The following is a 19,941-nucleotide window of genomic DNA, read 5'->3' as shown; positions in this document are numbered from 1 at the left end:
ATGCGTCTGCCCGGCCGACCACATGATCTAGGCACTCATCGGTCATATGTATTCTTGACTGATAGTTGTCAAATCGTTGACTTTTATGACTGATAGATGTCAAATTGGTCAAATGTGTAAGACTTTCACAAAAAACCAAGCAAACCCATCAACATCAAAGGTATTTAAAGAATGAGGCATAGAATGCTTATGTTATAAAAGAGGGTATTTTTCACATATAACTTAAGAAAAATGGCATTTTAAATTTTCACTCTTTAATAGGAAAATGTTATATTCCTTATGTTGTACTCCCTTCGTCCGCAATATTGTTTTCACATTGTTGGCGGCGCGAATTTTAAGAAAAGTGATGGATAATACTCCCTCCATCCGCCAAAAGTATTCCACAATTACTATATTTGGCGTCCGCAAAAAAGTATTCCACTTTCCTTTTTAAGCCATGGTCCCACCATCCACCTTTATATTTCATCCTTACAAACACTCTTTATTTACAAAAAACACACCTCAAATTCAATCTCAACCACACATCTCATAAAGTGGTGGGGCCCTTTCTCCACTACATCAACATCATCACACATTTTATTAAACTCCGTGTCCGGCCAAAGTGGAATACTTTTGGCGGGCGGAGGAAGTAGTAGATAGTAGTGGATATTGTAGTGAGTGGAGTTTGGGTTTCACTATTGTTGTGAATAAAAGTTTGTGAACCCTACTTCTATAAATGGAAGTGAAAACGATATCGCGGACTGACCGAAATGGCAAATGTGAAAACGATATCGCAGATGGAGGGAGTACATGAAAAATGCCCTACTTTATAAATTTAAGCATTTTATGCCCAAATTATGTGAAGTACTTATTTTACCCTTTGATGTTGATGTTTTGCTTGGTGTTTTGTGAAAATCTTACATATTTGACCGATTTGACATCTATCAGTCATAAAAGTCAACGATTTGATAGCTATCAGTCAAGAGTACATATGACCGGTGGGTGGCTAGATCATGTGGCCGGCCGGGCGGACACATGATTTCACCGGCCGGACATATGATCTAGCAACCCAAATCATGTGTAACAGAGAATTCGTCTTTAATAAATCTGTTGTTTTTCCAAGAAACATCAATAGTTAATCTTAATTTTTGTATAATATGAATATTGCAATATATATATATATATATATATATATATATATAGGGAAGAGTTCAATGGAGGACATTAAATATTCAAATAACAGAGAATAAATCTCATCCGTTGATCTTATCTAATCTAACGATCAACATTTATTCATGTCATATTCAACGGATTTTTATATTGAACATATAGAGAATCGAATCCCAGAACCCTCAAAAATTGAGCATATGTTCACGAATTTTTATGTTGAACATATGAACGTTCAACGAATTAAATGACTGATATGTTCAATATAATTTGATGAACATGAGCATGTTCATGTTCTCCATTGAACGCGACCATATATATATATATATATATATATATATATATATATAGGGTTTGGTTCAATGAAAAAGGCCTAAATATAAGAGAGAAGAGAGAAGTAATCTCATCCGTTGATCTTATCTAATCTAACGAACATGATTTATTCACGTCATGTTCAACGGATTTTTTCGTTGAACATTCATCAAATATTTGGGGGTTCTGGGGTTCGACCCCCCATATGTTCAACGGATTTTTTCGTTGAACATGGCGTGAATAAATCATGTCCGTTAGATTAGATAAGATCAACGGATGAGATTACTTCTCTCTTCTCTCTTACATTTAGGCCTTCTTCATTGAACCAAACCCTAAATATATACTTATTTTAAAATTTTAAATTACTATACTTTCAATTGATTTTGTTTTTGATTGAGATCGCTTTACTATCAACTCTTAGGATTTATAATTTTAAGATTTCGAATGAAAAATAAAACAAATAAAAAAACTTCTGTTAGAGTTTATTTTTGTATTTATGTTTAATTTTGGGTAAATACCATGAAAATTCCTGAAGTATATCCGTTTTATCAAAAATACCCAAAAACTTTCAAAATGTTCTCTAAACCCTCAAACTATCAAGTTTTTATCAAATATATTCCACATTTATTTTCCGGTCACCAAAAATGTGATGTGGCTCACCGAATGCCGCAATGTAATTTATATTTTATTTTTTTAAATACAATGGCAAAAATGACGTCGTTTCGTAGCATATCATTTTAAAAAAATCAACTCTAAAATTTAAAATTCACTCCTATCGTGTTTGAAATCACGCTAACAACCTAAAATTAGGGACAAACACGATAGAATATAGTACGAAACGAAATTATTTTTTCATGTCATTTAAAAAAATAGAATATAAATTATATTGTGGCATCCGGCGAGACACATCACATTTTTGGTGACCGAAAAATAAATACGGGTTATATTTAATACTAAAAACCTAATAGTTTGAGGGTTTAGAGAATATTTCAAAAGTTTCAGGATATTTTTAATAAAGTGAGTATAGTTCAGGAGTTTTCATGATATTTACCCTTTAATTTTTGTCATATTAGCATGTCCTATGCACATGCGCGCATATTGTGTCTCTATAATTAAAGATAAATGACCCATTTTTATTGTTTTGCTCAGGACTTTATTTATGTCAGAATCAATTTTACCTGACCTTGATTTATGACCGGTAAGGGTGGACATTTTATTTATTGTTACTATATATCTAGATTTTATTTTATATTTTTCTTAATTTTCTAAATATTAAAATATACTCCAATTTCATGCATTCATGTACGAAATTCTAACTCTGCTACGGATGAGCAGGCCTTCTCATGCACCCACGCATATATCACGTTTGAAGCTCCTGTCTAGCATTAACACGCAAAAGTAGGGGCGGATTCAAGATTTGTCGGGGGCTGAACTCGAAGGTATTGACGCCCTCGAGTCAAATTTTTCGGGCAGTCTGTACAATTTATTTTCATGTGTAAGTAGAATTTTAATGGACTAAGGATTAAAATTTGATCACCGACTATAATAATTAATTATTCTCTTTCTATTGATTCAATAACATATACTAACGGTATCCCTGCAAATTGTACCATTATAGTTGAAAGAATATAAAAAACTACATCTATATATTTTTTTTAAAAAAATAATCTATCTTTTATAAGAATAAATTAATTTTTATGTTTATGTTGAAAGATTTTTTTATTTTTTATTTCTAAAAGTTGGACTGGGCTAAAATTGAATTATGTAGATATTAAGTTAAATATATTTAATACTTCCTCCGCCCCAAATGAAATGTCCTATTTCTTTTCGACACGGAGATTAAGAAATGTGTATAAAGTAGATAAAGTGGGTTGGTGGAAATTATTTAAATATTAAATATAGAGAGAGAGTGTATTGCCAAAAAAGGAAACAAGACATTTCGTTTGGGACAGTTAAAAAAGAAAAACAGGACATTTCGTTTGAAACAGAGGAAGTAATATATACAAGACAAAATTTTGGGGTTGCACTGGGCTATATAGATCCTCCCCTGCGCAAAAGAGTTGCGTTTGGGAAATATTTGTGTGGTCATATTTGGAAAATTACATTATTTTTCAAAATTTAAAATCATTGCAAACTAAACATATATAACTATGTTAAATGTAGTGGGATGTACGTACAATACAATAGGCGCATAACGTGTCGAGCTCTGCATCTCTTTGTTTTTGGGATGGCCGACATGTCACCCACGTCACGTGCCACAAAATCTTCCCAGATACCGGGGTTAAGGTTCTGTTTGCCAAATAGCATTTTAACTTTCTACAAATACATAGATACTGCATATATTATCGAATGAACTGAAATTTTAGATATCAGAATGTCCTTGATAAGTTTTATCATTTCAACTAATTTTATTTTAGAGGTGATCTTCTATATATTCGGATGTGTTGTACTCGATTCGGATCCTGATTCGGATAATGACACTAACACTACTATAAAATGACATTAATACTATTTTAGAATGACACTAAGACTATTTTATTTTACAAATGACATTATTTCGAAAATGACACTAACACCATATTAAAATGACACTAACACTAACACTATATTGAAATAACACTAACAATATATGTAAATGACACTACACTTCACATCCGGGTAGGATAGTCCAACTGGGTCAGATCCGGGTCAGGTATAGGAGATTTTGTGTTTATTTTATTAATATCTTATTTATATATAGTGGAATTGAAAAAATCTTTGTAACAAGAATAAAAATACTCAATTATATATTTTATCAATCATGAAAAGTAACCTAAATCTATGATCATTATTCATTAAGAAATAATTATTTTTACTAAGGAAGCATTTATTTTTTTATTGATAACATATAAGAGTAAGTATTATTATTATTATTATTATTATTATTATTATTATTATTATTATTATTATTATTATTATTATTATTATTATTATTATTATTATTATTATTATTTCTCCAATCATACCTCTTTAATAAGATACGAATTAAACAAAATTAGCTCGAATGATAGAAACTACCAACACTTTAGCATATCCCTAAGTTCTCATCCATCTTAATAAACAATGAATTAGCCTATACTCCCTCCATCCGTGATATCGTTTCCATATTGTGGACGGCGCGGGTTTTAAGAAAAATGGTGAATAGTAGTGGATATTGTAGTGAGTGGAATTTGGGTCCAATTATTGTTGTGAGTGGAAGTTTGTGGACCCTACTTCTATAAATGGAAGTGGAATCGATATCGCGGACGGACCAAAATGGCAAATGTGGAAATGATATCGCGGACGGAGGGAGTATTATTTTTATTTATCTTAGACTAATCTTCAAAAGTTTTGAAGGGGACACCAAACTGTGCAAACTTCTGTCTACAAATAATGAGGTTCAGAGTTCAAACCTCATTACTCCCTCTCCCTCGAAATCAAAAAAGATTAATCCTCAAAAGTGCTCGCTCTTTACAATTGACTTTACTACTACTTGCATAAATCATCTTAAATATTTGAGTGAATGTGATCAATCATCTTGTGGATTCGGATGTATAGTGTATTCGTCTTAATTAAATTCTAATAATGATTGATAAATGTTAATTAAGATAAATAAATCATAATTAGAGATTGGTGCTATAACGTATCTTAATATAAAACAAAGATTTTCCATGTTCTATGCATTTGTTTAGTATTTATGTTTGGAAATAGATTGATTGATAAAAGTTTAATAAGTACTCTTTTTTTTGTCAAAAGCATGTCACTTTTACTATTTTTGGTGTCCCTAAAAATTATGATCTCACACCTTTTTTATTGTCATTCATCTTTATAAATACCCTTATTTAAAAAAAAACAAAAGAAAACTCATCCTCTTATTTAATCTCAACAACTAGTTTTATATAATGATGGGACATTTTCTCCACTATATAAAAATCACTTATTATTTTATTAAAATTTATGCCTATTCAAAGTGATATACTTATGGTAAACGGATGAAGTATAATTAATGAATAAATATTATTGTATAATTAAGATTAATTTATCTGAAGGGTAAGGTGATATTATTGTTTAAAGAGAAATAATGAAATAAAAGAAGAAATTAATTTTATCTCGAGTCATTTTAAATAATAATATAAAATATTAAATACATAAATTACTTCAAATTATTTAATTATTCATGCTCATTGAGTCCATGAAACATGTACAAAGTAAATATCTGCACCGAGCTGAAGATGTAACAACGTACAAGCCGTTTAAGGTCAAGATCACATTTGATTTCGCACAACCAATCTTATCAATATAAGATTTATTAATGATGAGAAGTTGACTTGAATCGGATGTTCATTTAATTCTTCAATGATAATCATCACAGAGGAAATGTTTGGCCCAAGATGTGTCAATTATTATATGCTTAGAGAGTGTACTGCTTTTAGTGGATCGAGTAGCTCGGGGTTGTGCTATATCGTGGATATTTTTATCAAAATTTATTTTGAAAATGGATAATTGCAGGTAAATTCATAAATTTTAATTAAAATTCATATTTAACACGTATTTAATTTATTTTTAATAAAATGTATAAATTTTATTAATTATTCAATTTTGACTCGGATAAGTCATATATATGTCACATAAACGCCATGTAGATGCCGTATAGACGTCGTGTATATGTCATGCATACATTATGTCATTTTCGGTGAGCCATATAGACGCCATGTTATTTTTTAATTGGAGAAAATGAAATTAGAGTCAAAATTGAATAAAATTAATAAAATTTGTGTATTTTATTGAACTTTTATAAATACACGTCAAAAATAGATTTTGGTCAAAATTAGTGTATTTATATGCAATTTCTCCTTTTGAAAACTATATAATGTTATGATTTTCAAGTTTAGGGATAAATTACAAAAATCATCCTTTCGCAGTTAGGCTATTTGTAAAATTAAAAACATTCCGTCTTACATAAATTGAGAGATTCCACGATCCTCAGAAAAAGAAAATACAAAATCTCTTGTACATCTGGGTGTAACGGTATACCCGGGGTATTAGTGTCATTTCGATATAGTGATAGTGTCATTTAGTGTTAATGTCATTTCGAGATAGTTTTATTTATATAACATGATAGTGTCATTTGTAAAACAAAATAGTGTTAGTGTCATTCCAAGATAGTGTTATTGTCATTTACACCCGTGTGTACGGTACATCCGGGTGTATATGAGACAACCTCAAAAGAAAATTGGGAGATTCCACTAAAATATGGTAATTTCATACAAGTTTTTCTTGTTTTATTTTATTTTTTTGTTTTTTTGTTTTTAAGTTCTCTTTCGTTAATCACTGAAATAATCTAGTGTTCAAAAGACCACAAATAACATTTTGTGATTTATAAAATTAATACTAATAGGAATATTGATAACATCATGCTAACATGTGCCAATGAGGCCTAGCTCAAGTGGCAAGGTTGAGGCATCCAAAAACTCTCCTTTGTGAGAGGTCTTGGGTTCAATCCCAATTGCGCGCATGTAATTTTCTCACTTTTGTGTGGGTAGTCTTCCCACCTTTGTGGATAGTGGTCTCACCTGCGTACGATTATTTTTTCCCTAAGAAGGCAGAGAGATAAATTAAGAATTAGGGTATTTATAATGTAATTAAGGTGTAGTTAATTAAGTATTATTATTCCCTAATTATTTTCTTATTTAGAAGTGTGTCTTCATTAATGGGACGGAGGGAGTACTAAATTCCTCTTGTAATTCTAAAAAAAAAAGTTAAAGATAACATAAACAAATGATATTAAATCTTTGAGATGTTAGGATTTGTCATAGAAAAAAAAACCGTCAAGCTAACATGTAGTAGAAAACAACACACATGATATTTTTTCACAGGTTATATAAATATAACTCGTGAGTGCCGCATGGCCAAATTCACTATGTTTACCAACATTACAAAGTACAATATAAGATTTCTTGGTGATCAACCTTTACAAATTGATTGCTTAGGATTAAAACACCTATCTATTAACTGCAACTAAAATGTTGATATATACTACATAGAAAACTGACAGTTGAATAACCTAATGTTAAACGATCAAATAAATAGCCTGCTATATTTCAATGTCCTCGATCTTCAATTCTTGCCCTTGACCTTTCATCAATACAGAGTAAGCCTTTACAGATTAATTGCCTAAGACTCCTCCGTCAAAGCAAGGGTCGAAGAACTAGTGTCACGTTTGCAGCGGGACAAATGACAAAATGGTTGTAATGAATGTTAGGTCAATGAAATCACACTCACAAGTTGTACGCATGAGAGGGCCATCTTGTCGCTTTTGTAGACTGCCATGTTGTGGTCAGTTTCCTCAACTTACTTCCAAAAGCTTCCTATGGCCGCTGCAATACCTCTCCGAAAACTGTCAGTCGACTAGTCGTGGATGATGGTTGAGAGATCATGGTTCCTAAAAATAGAAACAAATTATCCACATCCATCTTTCCACTTATTAAAAACGTGGCCAACTGCATAGAACACATTATTCCACAACTAAATAATAGAAAAACGTAAAAGAAAGATAAAGATTAAATATATACAGTTCCCAATAGAGAGTCAAAGTTCAACTTCAAAGGAAGACTCAAGAATATTAGCTAGTTCGTAGAAATATTAACAACAGAATGTATCAAAATTCAGCCATATAATTTCGAGGTCTTTAGTCTATTAAAAATACTAGTCATGATGTATTTTTACCAGACTAGGGAAGAAGTTGATGAGGACAAAAGAATACATCTCCGAAAATTGACTACTTAAGGCAAAACCAACTTAATCCAATCAAGAACAGCGCTGCCAGCTCGGCAACAACCCTGATTTGGCGGGATTTGGAGTTATCTTGAAGAAGTCACATGTCCTATGAAGTAGAAGATCAACTTGAAGGCGTGGATATACTCAAGGAATTATAGTTATATTCAATTATAGACAAAGTCCTACAAGGATTCTCAATCTTTTAGCCTATAATACATGTAAAGTCTCATTGTAAATACACAAGCTACACACGATACACCTTCCGCATACTTAAAGTTATCCAAAGTCAATACAAAGTCCCAATGTTTCCACCATATTCATTTCTTTATTGCTTTCTGTTAGATCTATTATTTTTTAGCATAGCAAAATCATATGGCCTTATTAATACTCTCTTCTTCCCAATAATCTTGGCGTGTTTTCCTTTGTGGGTTGTCCCAATAATATTGGTCTGTTTCTATTTTGGGACAAATTAGAGTTTAACTAAAACCTCACTAATCTACCTATTTATAGCCTACTCTAGCCTAACCCTAATTATTCCCTCCACTCAGCTCTCTCTCTCTCTCTGCGTCGTTCTTCTTCGCGCTCTCTCTCCAAAAGCCCTACCCCATTGGGCGTTGTTCCACCGGCGCCGCCCTCTGTACCTCCGTTTCTAACCACTTCGCCGCAAAGGCTGTGCCTTTGGCTCGAATCTATATACCCTTTGGCCATCTCAGATTTGAAAATACACATATCTAAACCTTAATTTGCTTTGATTGTTGAAGCCGCCTCCACCGCCATGCATGATGAAAATCAATTGGAAGGGTTACCTGAGCGTCGAGTATGTTCCAGACTCAGAAGACTCAGTGTCGAGTATCTTCCCCCAGTTTGGCTTCCCAATTTTACTATCTTGAAGAAGAAATTGAACAATTGAATTTCTTTCAGTCGTTGATAAATCTTTGCGCCTCAATTTTTTGTTTTTGGAGTGTTTTGGTGGTTTTTAAGAGTAGGGCATATGCATTTTTTAAAGTGTGGATTCTGTCCCAATTTATGGAAGCTGTTGATGTGTAATTTGAGAATTTTGGTGTGAAATTTGAATTATCCCAAAAAATAAATGAAATTTTATTTGAGTATTCTTTTGCACTCATGAAATTGCAACTTGGCGCTAGAAAAATATCGGCAGCCTTGAAAACTTTTAAGTATTGCTTCTATTTTTCCTTTTTCTATATTCTAATCAATAGATGTTAAAAAGTTCAAACTACATTAAATAAAGATTATTAGCTTACAATTAATTTTGCTTAAATATGTGGATCATCACTTTTATTCCCTTAATTTAATTATTATTGAGACGAAGAAAATAGTAAGTTTAATTAGAGTCGGATGCGGTTAGTTTCTAGTTGATTTTCGTGTTCATGTGATATTGTCTCATCAATAGTGTACGTGTACAGTTGTGCCTAAAGTGAATATATAGAGGATAAATTTTAAATTAAATACTTGAGTCTACCAAAATTAAGTAAAACTTCTTTAGGTGGTGAAGTACTAAAATAATCAATTTTTTGGACAAAGAATCGAAAATTAATTACTTGTGTAGTGTTGTTTCATGACTCATCACATACTTTTTGCATGTAACTTATTTTATGCTCCTAAAGTTGCAGACATAAGAGTAAATCACATACTTACAAAAATAAAAGGGTTCCTATATAGCAAACATGCGAAATTAAGAAAAACACAATTTGAAATAATTAATTTTCGATGGCCGAAAAGAAATTGACAAAATAAATATTTTGAGAATCGTATATAATTAGATCACTCTCATGCGGATTGCGGAATGTAGATTTGCACGCGCAATAAAGCCTGTCACTAAGATACATGCAAGTACAAATTGTTGATTTTTTTAAAAAAAAACCAAAATTGTTGATAGATATTGAATACAAACAAGCATACGTGTTATGCATTATTAATTCTCTTATTAATATTCCCCTAAAAAAAATCTCGTATTACTATTCACTCATGATGGAATGATATATTGACTATTATGAGGTTTCTTCTGATCCTCAACGATTATGAATTTATGATGTGCTATATATATATGATACAAATATATGTGTATATGATATCGGCTATAGGCTATATAGGCTAAAGTTGTCGTTTTCTTATATTTGTGTGTCAATCATATGATATATACTCTGTATTTAAATTATTTTCTAAGGAAATGGGTTTTTTGCTTTATTGATTTCTTTATTTCCTTTTTCGTTTCTTTTTTTATTTTGAGATAGAGGTTTTACATGATATAGTTGATATCAAAGAATATATAATGTTATGTGTGATCGATGTTGGAGCGGATCCACAATTTAATAATTTAGTAATAGGATGAACTGAAAAATAAATCCTTCAGCCGATGGGGGAGCTGCCAAGTGGTGATTGTAGGAGTTTGATAGGAAAAGTGGAGGAGATCCGTATTGAGGTATTCAATCTAATTTCTTCACACTTCATACACACAATAACTTTATTTTAATTTTTTTAAATATCTTTTACTAAGTTAATTTTAAATTTAATTTAATAGAATACACCGATATAAGAAAAAATTGATTTACATTGAACTGGAGCCCAATGCGCCCCTACATAGATCCACACACGATCGACTGAGGTCGATCTTACATTTATGGATTTTGGATTAGTAACAATATTTGAACAAGTATGTGGTTTTTTGGTGATGCATGAGTTATCAAAATTAAAGATATGACTTTAATTTGAGGCGAAATTTAAAGTGCCCCTTCTCTTATGAATAATTTGAAAAATGCCCTCTCTTACTATGTAAAGCACTACATGCCCTAAATAAGTGAAGAACCGAAAATGCCCTTTGAATGTGATGGATGTGCATTGTTTTCCGCAAAAGTTCTTACACATCTATGACAAAAGTTGTTAAAGTGTAAGAAAAACATCAATTCATCAATTTAAACATTGAAATCGGTCAAATAAGTGTTGGAACATGTGAAATACTGACAGAGAAAATAATATTTATTTATTTTTGAATTAAAATCGAAGGTTTTACAAGTAAATCGTAGGCTAATTAATCAATGGAAAATAAATACTAAAAATTAACACAATCGATATTAGCACTCAAAACACACATTGGAAAAAAAAAAAAAGCGTCCGACCGGAAAAACAAAGTGTCCGACCGGACATAAGTTTCTTCGGGCGGACACATACATGTTCCGGTCGGATAGATGTTTTTTTGGTTCCTATGTGTGTTTTGAGTGCTAATATGGATTGTGTTAATTTTTTGTATTTATATTCCATCGATTAATTAGCCTTCAATTAAGGGACATAAATTTTTTTTTTTTTAAATTGATGATAAACGACAAATATGATGTGAAATAGCTTTGTCAGTAAAGTATTCATGTCAAACACTCTAATTTCATTGAAATTCACGTGAAATGAAGGAAACTTTGTTTATATATGAGTGAATTCTCTCATCCTCTCATCCGAACACTCAAAGTGAAAAAACACTCAAACTCATTAGAAATTCTAATATTTTCCAAGTGGTGAAGCTATTATTTGTGAATTCTCTCATCCGAACGTTTAAAGGTATGTCATTTTACGTTTGAAATGTAATTTAAGTTGGTTATTGTTTATTTTCAATGTTTTGTTTGATCCTATATGCTTATGTGAATTATTAGCATATTATAGCATACTATGATTTAAAGCCACGTTTGAAGGAAATACATGTGAATTAGAGCAAATTCTATCATGTTTTAAAGTATTAATTAGTAATTATTAGTTGCATTTTAGTTCTATACATATATATTGCTACATAACTCATGTTAATATGCTCGAAAATTATGTATCCGCCCGGACAAGTGTCCTTGAAAATTTGTCCGGCCGTGTGTAATTATGTATCATGTAATACACGGCCGGACACATTTTCTCGGATACTTCCCCGGGCGGATAGATGTTTTTCGAGTGTATTAACATGTTATATGTTGTATTTTAACATTTTATTCCATTTACATCATATATTTATTTATTTATTATTTTTTCTGTAGATGAATGAATATGGGAGATACTTTGTGGTTAATTATGGAGGTGCCTTCAATGGTTATGAGTACATCGGCGGCTCTTCTAAGAATTTGCATATTTTCGGAGACACAATGGCCAGTACGGTGTACATGATAAATTACCTGATGATGGAGAATTCATTGAGCACTAATTACAGCTTGTATTATTTGACGAAGAGATTAAATGGCAGGGTATACAGTAAAAATATTCTTGCCGATGACAATGATTTGCTTCAGTTGCTGGCGTCCCAGCCACATTTTCCTGAGATTTATGTTGTCGAAGACGATTACAGTGGAGGAGTGTATGTTCCTTCGTTCGATCTCCCTCAATCTTTCGGGTATGGAGGTGAATCCAGTGCAACATTCGAAGGTGGGGACGGATTGGAAGCAATCCAAAGATATGCTTATTTAGACCTATCAGCCGGAGATTCACCGGCGCAACAAAGTGTTGAACCGTCGGTCACTTGGGGTAATGATCAGTCAACGGGTTGGCCTTCATGGGATGAGCCAAATACGTACCAGTACGATCGCCCAACAACTGATCGTTGTTGGGGTCCAGCTGATGATCAATATACGTACGAGCCTCAGTTTGTGGAGGATGCTGGTAATGTAGATGAAGATTATGTTCCATCGTCTGAAGCCGAGACTGATACAAGCGCCTCTGAAGACTTGTCGGAGCCAGAGAACGTGAGAAGGGCGGGGATTGAATATGCAGGTTGGCAGAATTTGCAGATCGACGAGGATGATGACGAACAGGTTCCTGGAGCAGATGAACTAACTAATTGGTTAGTTCCGGTTATCCCGTTGGACGCCGCAGCGGCACTTGTGGATATTGAAGATTATCAGCTACTGCCTCGGGAGTTGTCAAAGAATATGTATTTCAATAGCAAAGATGATCTGATCGTTGCAATCGGTCTGTGGAACATGAAGCAGGGCAAGGAATTTTCTGTCAGCAAATCAGACAGCAGACGAGTCTACTTCAAATGCAAGCATTCAGATACGTGCCCCTTCAAGCTCCATGCATCGTCACAAGATGGAGCCATTTGGGGAGTGTATAAGTTCACCAATGAGCACTCATGCGACGGTGAGCTAGGGCGCGTAGCGCGAATAAAGGCCCCCGCAAAAGTCGTCGCAGCATATTTAGCACAGAAGATACACGACGATTGCGAGATCTTGAAGCCGAAGGCCATCCAGCTGGAGCTGCGACGTGAGTTTGGCGTACAGATCAAGTACGATGTTGCATTGCGAGCCCGTAATCGAGCCACTGAGATGGTTTATGGTCGACATGATCAGTCCTTCGAGATGCTGCCCAAGTACTTATACATGTTGAGACAATCCAATCCCGGTTCGATAGTGGAGTGGGAAGTTGACGATGATGGCCGATTCAAACACTTATTTGTTGCTCTTGCAGCTTCGGCTACCCCTTTCATGTTCAGCTTACGGCCAGTGATTGTCGTCGATGGCACACACTTGAAGGGCAAGAATAGGGGTATTTTGTTTGTTGCAGTGACGAAGGACGGCAACGAGAGTTTGTTCCCACTCGCGTATGGTGTTGGCCCGAAAGAAAACGATGAATCGTGGACTTATTTCATGTCACGCATTCGACGTGTTTATGGCCAAGCCAATGAACTTTTGATTGTCTCTGATCAGCATATCTCCATTGCCAATGCTATCAGGAATGAGTTACCAAATGCAACCCACGGCCTATGCTACTACCATTTGCAAAATAACCTGAAGCATTACGGTAAGGCAGTGGTCGAGGTGTATCGACAAGCTGCATTTGCGTACGAGAAGTCCGACTTCAATAGGGCTATGAACGCCCTGAAGTTTATGAAGAGAGCTGCGTACGATAAACTAATGGGGATTGGGCCGGAGAAGTGGGCTCGTTCGATGTGTCCTATGCCTGTGCGACGCTACAGTTTTATGACATCAAATGCTGCTGAAGCTTTTAATTCCAGATTATTGTGGGCAAGAAGACTTCCTATATGCTCGATGTTAGAGGCAATCAGAATTGTTATTGAGAAATGGTTCAGCGAGCGACTAAGGGCTGCACAACAAATCGAGCAAGGCTTGACTGCTGAGGCTGGTAAAAGGGTAGCTATTGAAGTCCAAAAAAGTCGTCGATACACTGCACAAAGGTTGAGTGGCATGAAGTATAAGGTGCAAACTGTTGACACAAGCTTCAAGGTGGATCTGGAGAAGAAAAAATGCGAATGTCGAGTATTTCAGCTAGACCAACTGCCCTGTTCTCATTCAATCGCTGCAATAAGGTACGATCATGAAATGATTACTGTCGGGTTCATTGAAATGTAAATATGTTCTAATGTTCGTTATATTGATTACTATCGGAGTTTGTTTGTTTTTATAGTGAAGCCGGTGATACGATCGCGGAGTATGTAGACTCGTACTACACGAATGACTTTCTTATCGATACTTACTCTCGCGAAGTTAATAATCTCCCGCCGAGACGCCAGTGGTTGGTTCCCGAGCACATCGCTGAGCAGGTTGTATTACCTCTGATTGTAAAAGGTCAAGCGGGGCGCCCAAAAGAAGGTAGACATCGAGGTGGTGGTGAAGGCAGCAGCACACAAGCAGATGAGTCTTCTAGTATCAGGCGTCGTAAACCAAAGAATTGCAGCATCTGCCATGAAGAAGGACACAGCAAGAGAACGTGCGCTGGCAGGGCGACTGAGCCCAGGGAGTAGTGGGATGTATTTGTGTGCTGTAACAGTTAATGATATTGTTTGAATTATCTTATTATTCGCTAAGCTGGAATGATTTACTGGAAATAATGCTACACGAATAACCAAATAGAAGCACACATTAATGTAACAATATACAAAACTATGCAAAACCAAGTCGTCTGGTACGGGCATTCCAAGTTTCACACAACGAAAATATAGATCTAGCAATCTTGGCCCTATATGCCGCCACGTTGCTATTACCCCACTCAATGGATGGAGAGCCAGATATCAGTCGTTCAGCATACATGCAGACGAAAGGCCCGCAGCTGACAGAGTCCTGCTGGTGAAACTGAACCTCCGCTGGAGCAAACACTGCCGTCATAAGTGGCCACTTGCTCTTTGCCACTGTCGAATCAATGGATGTGTCGTCTAGCCACCTCGACACCTGAAGGACAACTGGCAACAATCTCAGTAAAGGTAATAAATCACCAACTCGATCATTCTGTTGTCGAGGTGTTAGCTTGTGGAATACTGGGTCATAGACCTCGCAAACGGCGTCTCCTAACCGAATCCGACATAGGATAAAATGGTGGCCAATTATGACTGGCATGAGAACCTATGACAAACCACAATGAATTGATAAGAAACAACGATAAATCACAAATGACAAGTAACAATAATTGTTTAACTGATAACCTGTGCGGCATCCATCCATCCTATATGACCAGGAGGAAGTTCATGGCCCTTAAGTGATTTTCCACGTACTTGGCAGATCCAGTCTATAGCAGGCTGCCAATCATCAGCCATTGCTGTACTAGTCAATACATGAAACTCCTTGGGGCCGAACTCACTTCCTGCCCACTTATCCAATAGAGCGTCCCACTCTTTCTTGAGGTATATCTACAGATCAAATAAGTAATTAATAATTTATATCCGCACCAATGAAAACATATAAATAATGAAAGTTTACTTACAAACCAATCCGTGTCTACTATGATTGTGTTATTCATATCTACGTCATCCAGTAAATCCAGGGAACCTCGAAGTCTATTTCTCAAGCTCAAGAAATACAAGTCAATATCCTGCAATAAAGTTAAAATCAATAAGTTAGTAGACAGTAATTTAACAATGTTAAAATCAATAGATTATTTACCCCAGTCGAGAATTCCTGGCTGACATTATCCACCCGCGCGAAGTCGTCGTACTCCCGCAAACCACCACTTGCCTTGACATAAATCTCACCACGCCTACCCTCTCGACACCTAGCCATCCACTTCTCATAATGGTCACTGCAGTTTTGTGTCACTGGACGTGGCATTTGGCTATTAACCCAAGGCGATCTCTGAAAGTTAGACGGACGCCTCACCCTCTGACTGCGACGCGGGAGCTCTGCCGGCGGCTGCTCTGCCGGCGGCTGCTCTGGGTGCTGCAGCAGCAGTACCTGTGGCTGCTCTGCCTGTGGCTCAGGCTCCTCCGTCTGAGCCTACCCTGCCGAACCGGACTGTCCCCACTCATGTGGTGCAATAGAAGTGAGCGGTTCAGCAAAGAATATCGGGGTCTCTGTGCTATACTGCGGCTTCAGGAATGGGGAAGACCAATGAGGGTAGACCTGGGTAGACCAGTCAAAAGTCTGCGCTGCCGGTGTGTAGTCGCCCTGAACAGACTGATTCATGGCCCGCCACTGCTCGTTGTAATCCGGGGTCTCTGCTGGGCGGGAATGGGCATAATCTGAAGGGCGTGATGGGTAGGCCTGGGTCTCTGGATGGCGTGGTTCCTCATCGCGGGGGTCGTCGTCGCAGGGACGTGAAACGCTTGGCCCTGAAGCGTCGGGCCCTGAAGCACTGGGTGGAGGAGACCGTCGCTGTGGAGGAGACCGTGGCTGGTAATCATCAGGGGACCGTCGCTGGTCATCATCATCAGGGGAGTCGGGCACTGGGAAATGTTTGCTCTTCTTGCACCTATCCTTTTTACCCTTGCCCTTAAGTTTATCCACGAATTTGCCGAAGGCCTTCTTAATCTCCTGACGGATCGTCTTCTTCACCCACTTACGGTCCACCTCACCCTCGCTGGGACTGGATACAGACCGAGATCCGCTCGACGATGAAGAAGTATACGGCGCTGGGCGCTTGCCCGGATCTACTGAATGACGAGCCGACTCGTGGGGTCGAGCATCCCTCACAGGGCCCCGAACACTGTGACTGCGAGTCATACGAGGTTGACTAGGTACATCATCCTCGTCCCCGCGCTCCTCCACAACACGGGCTCCGGTCTGCTGTGGAAATTGGACACCCCGAGCTAATGGGTTGTCGGGGGGCCTGAAGCTCACCGAGAGTTCGCCCGGTGTCAGCGCTGATATGAAGTAGTGATTCGACAGATCGTCACCATCGGGCTCCAGGGGCAGGACACCACCCTAGAAAGCAACAAAGATAATATATTAGAACATAAGTAAAACCAGTAACGGTGAAACACTAAATCTTAAATAACTGATTACCTGTCCCTCGAATAGATCGCGCAGACCGTGAAGCCGGGGCTTACCCCTGAAAGTCCATCTCAAACACCAAGGGTGCGCTGTCGGATCACCGCTAGATGCTGCGACCATGTGTCCGAAGCCCGGGACGCGCTCCAATGCCCAGACATATAAAGCCCACGAAGGACCGTAGAAGTGATACTTCTCGCCGGTTCCTATCTCATGCGTATAATTGCATAACATCTTATACGAATACGCGCCCCAGGGGAATCTATCAAATGTAGCCAGATCATCCACCAAAACCCAAAGCCACGGCTGTACCCGCGTATCCAACCCAAGAACAAGGGTGTGAGCCACACACACGAGGACAGCACGAAGGTACAGGCTCCCATCCTCATCATCCACTCGACGATCCAAATCGCACACGCGTTTGATGAGCGACTGTATGGTCATGCTTCGCGTACCGCAGAATTGTCGGTATGCCTCCACGCGACTGCAGTCGTGCTGTAACGTCGCATCGAACCTCGATCCCCCGAAATTGAGCCCAGTCACTAATGCGTAGTCCGCAGGGGAAAATCTGACTCGTGCTCCGCACAGAAAGAAGCACATCTCATGTTCTTTTGACTCAATCTGCCTCGATACAATCTGGTGTAATGCTTTATTGCTCTTCGGGCCGGGCCTCCAATCAGTGAAATGCCCAAAACATGATGCTCTAAATCTTCCCAATAAATCTGAATTGCACTGTTCGCCGACCACATTTAAAGTTTCAACCAGCTCCGAAAAATGTGAATCCCTATAGTAGGTGCTGATAGCAACCTCCGTCTGGTCTATAGTGTCGCGACGAAGATATGGGACATTCGCCTATTCATTTACAAAATGAAAACATATTAAATTCAGTAAAATATTTAAAAATAATACAAATAGGCATAATTAAAAAAGAGGCGAAATTAATTAATACCAAGCAATTAAATTAAATAATATTAAAATTCAGTAATTCAGTAAAATAGTAAAATTCAAGTAAAATCGTAAAATTTAGTAAAATATTAAAACATTTAAAATTAAATTCAGTAAAATTCGAGTAATTCAGCAATTTAATATTAAATTCAATAAAAATTTAGTAAATTATTAAACTGCAATTAATACAAAGCAATTTAATTAAATTCAGTAAAATATTAAAAAACTGCAATTTAATTCGTAAACCAAGCAATAACAGTTTCAATAATTAATAATTAAACAATTAAATATAATTATTTAATAACAGTTTCAATAATTAAACATAAGAGTTTCAATAATTAAACAATAACAGTTTCAGTAAAATAACAGTTTCAATAATTAACGTAAACATACAGATATATTTAGTAAAGTATTTTATGCCTAAAAAGACACTATCCGGCCGGTGAAGTGTCCGGTACAATGTATCCGGCCGGGTACATTTCAGATTGAAACTGTTCCGGCCGGACGCATTATTCCGGGCATAGTACCGGCCGGATAGTTTCTCTATAGGCATAAAATACTTTATTTTATTAAATTACACAAAAACCACACAAACAGTGCAATGTAATACCCAGCAAAACTCGCAATAATAATTCAATAATGATTACTTAAACAAATATAATTAAATTAAATTCAGTAAATTTCTAATGATTAATATAAACATACAACTAATTAAAATGGAATAATTTATGCTAAAACACGCTCGGTCCGGCTGGTGAAGTGGCCGGATAAATCGATCCGGCCGTATGTTTCATTTAAATAATGTTCTCGGCCGGATCGATTTATCCGGCCACTTCACCGGCCGGACCGATCGTGTTTTAGCATACATTATTCTATTCTATTCAATTTCATGAAAATTAAAAATAAATACCTGTGAAGAAGATGCCATGGATGAGTCCGAGGGTGCTTCAATCTTTTGAACTCTCTCTCTCGGTGGGTAAAAGTGAAGAAGCCGATAGAGGTGTGTGGTGAAGTAAAAAGTGTTCAAAAACCCTAGTATTTTAAAGTAAGTGAACGGACCGATACAATCGGCTTTATGTCTATCAAAAGGGAATCAAATTTTGAAGAAAGATATTTTTACCTTTATGTATCGGTAACATGCATGATTTTTTTGGATAACAAGCATGCATTTATTTGGGACGGATATTGAGTATATATATATATATATATATATATATATATATATATTTTAGATTTAAAGATATCAATTGATTTACACGATATATATAGTGTTATATAGTACTATATATCAACATTCAAGAATAACACAATATATATAGAGGTATATATATACAAATAATTTCAAAGAATATATGTATTGAAATTAAGATATTAAAGGGAAAAAAAATAAAAAATTTAAGATAGATACGAATGGATATATATTATTAGCGTCTTGATTTTTTTTTTTTTATGAAATTGAATAAAATAGAATATTTTATGCCTAAATAATATCGATCCGGCCGGTAATTGTCAAGGAAAAATGTATCCGGGCGGGTCATTTTAAAATTGA

The 19,941-nt window shown here is 36.0% G+C and overlaps 3 protein-coding genes across 3 annotated transcripts; 1 reads left to right on the top strand and 2 right to left on the bottom strand.

The window, feature by feature from the left end:
* The first annotated feature begins 11,451 nt into the window (after positions 1 to 11,451).
* Positions 11,452 to 15,430, top strand: LOC131010836 (uncharacterized). The gene is made up of 2 exons (XM_057938503.1): positions 11,452 to 14,557; positions 14,656 to 15,430. Exons 1-2 carry the CDS (start codon positions 12,276 to 12,278, stop codon positions 14,990 to 14,992), a joined length of 2,619 nt encoding a protein of 872 aa, XP_057794486.1. The 5' UTR covers positions 11,452 to 12,275; the 3' UTR covers positions 14,993 to 15,430.
* LOC131009834 (uncharacterized) lies at positions 15,132 to 16,427 on the bottom strand. Its single transcript, XM_057937240.1, has 4 exons — positions 16,125 to 16,427; positions 15,946 to 16,053; positions 15,668 to 15,871; positions 15,132 to 15,587 (listed from the first exon to the last, which is right to left on the bottom strand). The coding sequence occupies exons 1-4, from the start codon at positions 16,287 to 16,289 to the stop codon at positions 15,132 to 15,134; spliced, it is 933 nt and encodes a 310-aa protein (XP_057793223.1). The 5' UTR covers positions 16,290 to 16,427.
* Positions 16,428 to 16,454: 27 nt separating this feature from the next.
* Positions 16,455 to 19,631, bottom strand: LOC131009833 (uncharacterized). The gene is made up of 3 exons (XM_057937239.1): positions 19,303 to 19,631; positions 17,463 to 18,299; positions 16,455 to 17,381 (listed from the first exon to the last, which is right to left on the bottom strand). The coding sequence occupies exons 1-3, from the start codon at positions 19,318 to 19,320 to the stop codon at positions 16,455 to 16,457; spliced, it is 1,782 nt and encodes a 593-aa protein (XP_057793222.1). The 5' UTR covers positions 19,321 to 19,631.
* Between the last annotated feature and the right edge of the window lie 310 nt (positions 19,632 to 19,941).

Source organism: Salvia miltiorrhiza, chromosome 2 (genome assembly GCF_028751815.1).
Source record: "Salvia miltiorrhiza cultivar Shanhuang (shh) chromosome 2, IMPLAD_Smil_shh, whole genome shotgun sequence".
Lineage (NCBI taxonomy): Eukaryota > Viridiplantae > Streptophyta > Magnoliopsida > Lamiales > Lamiaceae > Salvia > Salvia miltiorrhiza.
This window is presented reverse-complemented; position numbering and strand designations above follow the sequence as displayed.

Coding starts and splice junctions, on each gene's coding strand:
- LOC131009833 (XM_057937239.1), bottom strand. Junction 17,382..17,462: donor GCGATCTATTCGAGGGACAG/GTAATCAGTTAT, acceptor GTTGCTTTCTAG/GGTGGTGTCCTGCCCCTGGA.
- LOC131009834 (XM_057937240.1), bottom strand. CDS start 16,289: ATGCCACGTCCAGTGACACAAAACTGCAGTGACCATTATGAGAAGTGG. Junction 16,054..16,124: donor GCCAGGAATTCTCGACTGGG/GTAAATAATCTA, acceptor ACTTTATTGCAG/GATATTGACTTGTATTTCTT. Junction 15,872..15,945: donor TAGTAGACACGGATTGGTTT/GTAAGTAAACTT, acceptor TTTGATCTGTAG/ATATACCTCAAGAAAGAGTG.
- LOC131010836 (XM_057938503.1), top strand. CDS start 12,276: ATGAATGAATATGGGAGATACTTTGTGGTTAATTATGGAGGTGCCTTC. Junction 14,558..14,655: donor CATTCAATCGCTGCAATAAG/GTACGATCATGA, acceptor TTGTTTTTATAG/TGAAGCCGGTGATACGATCG.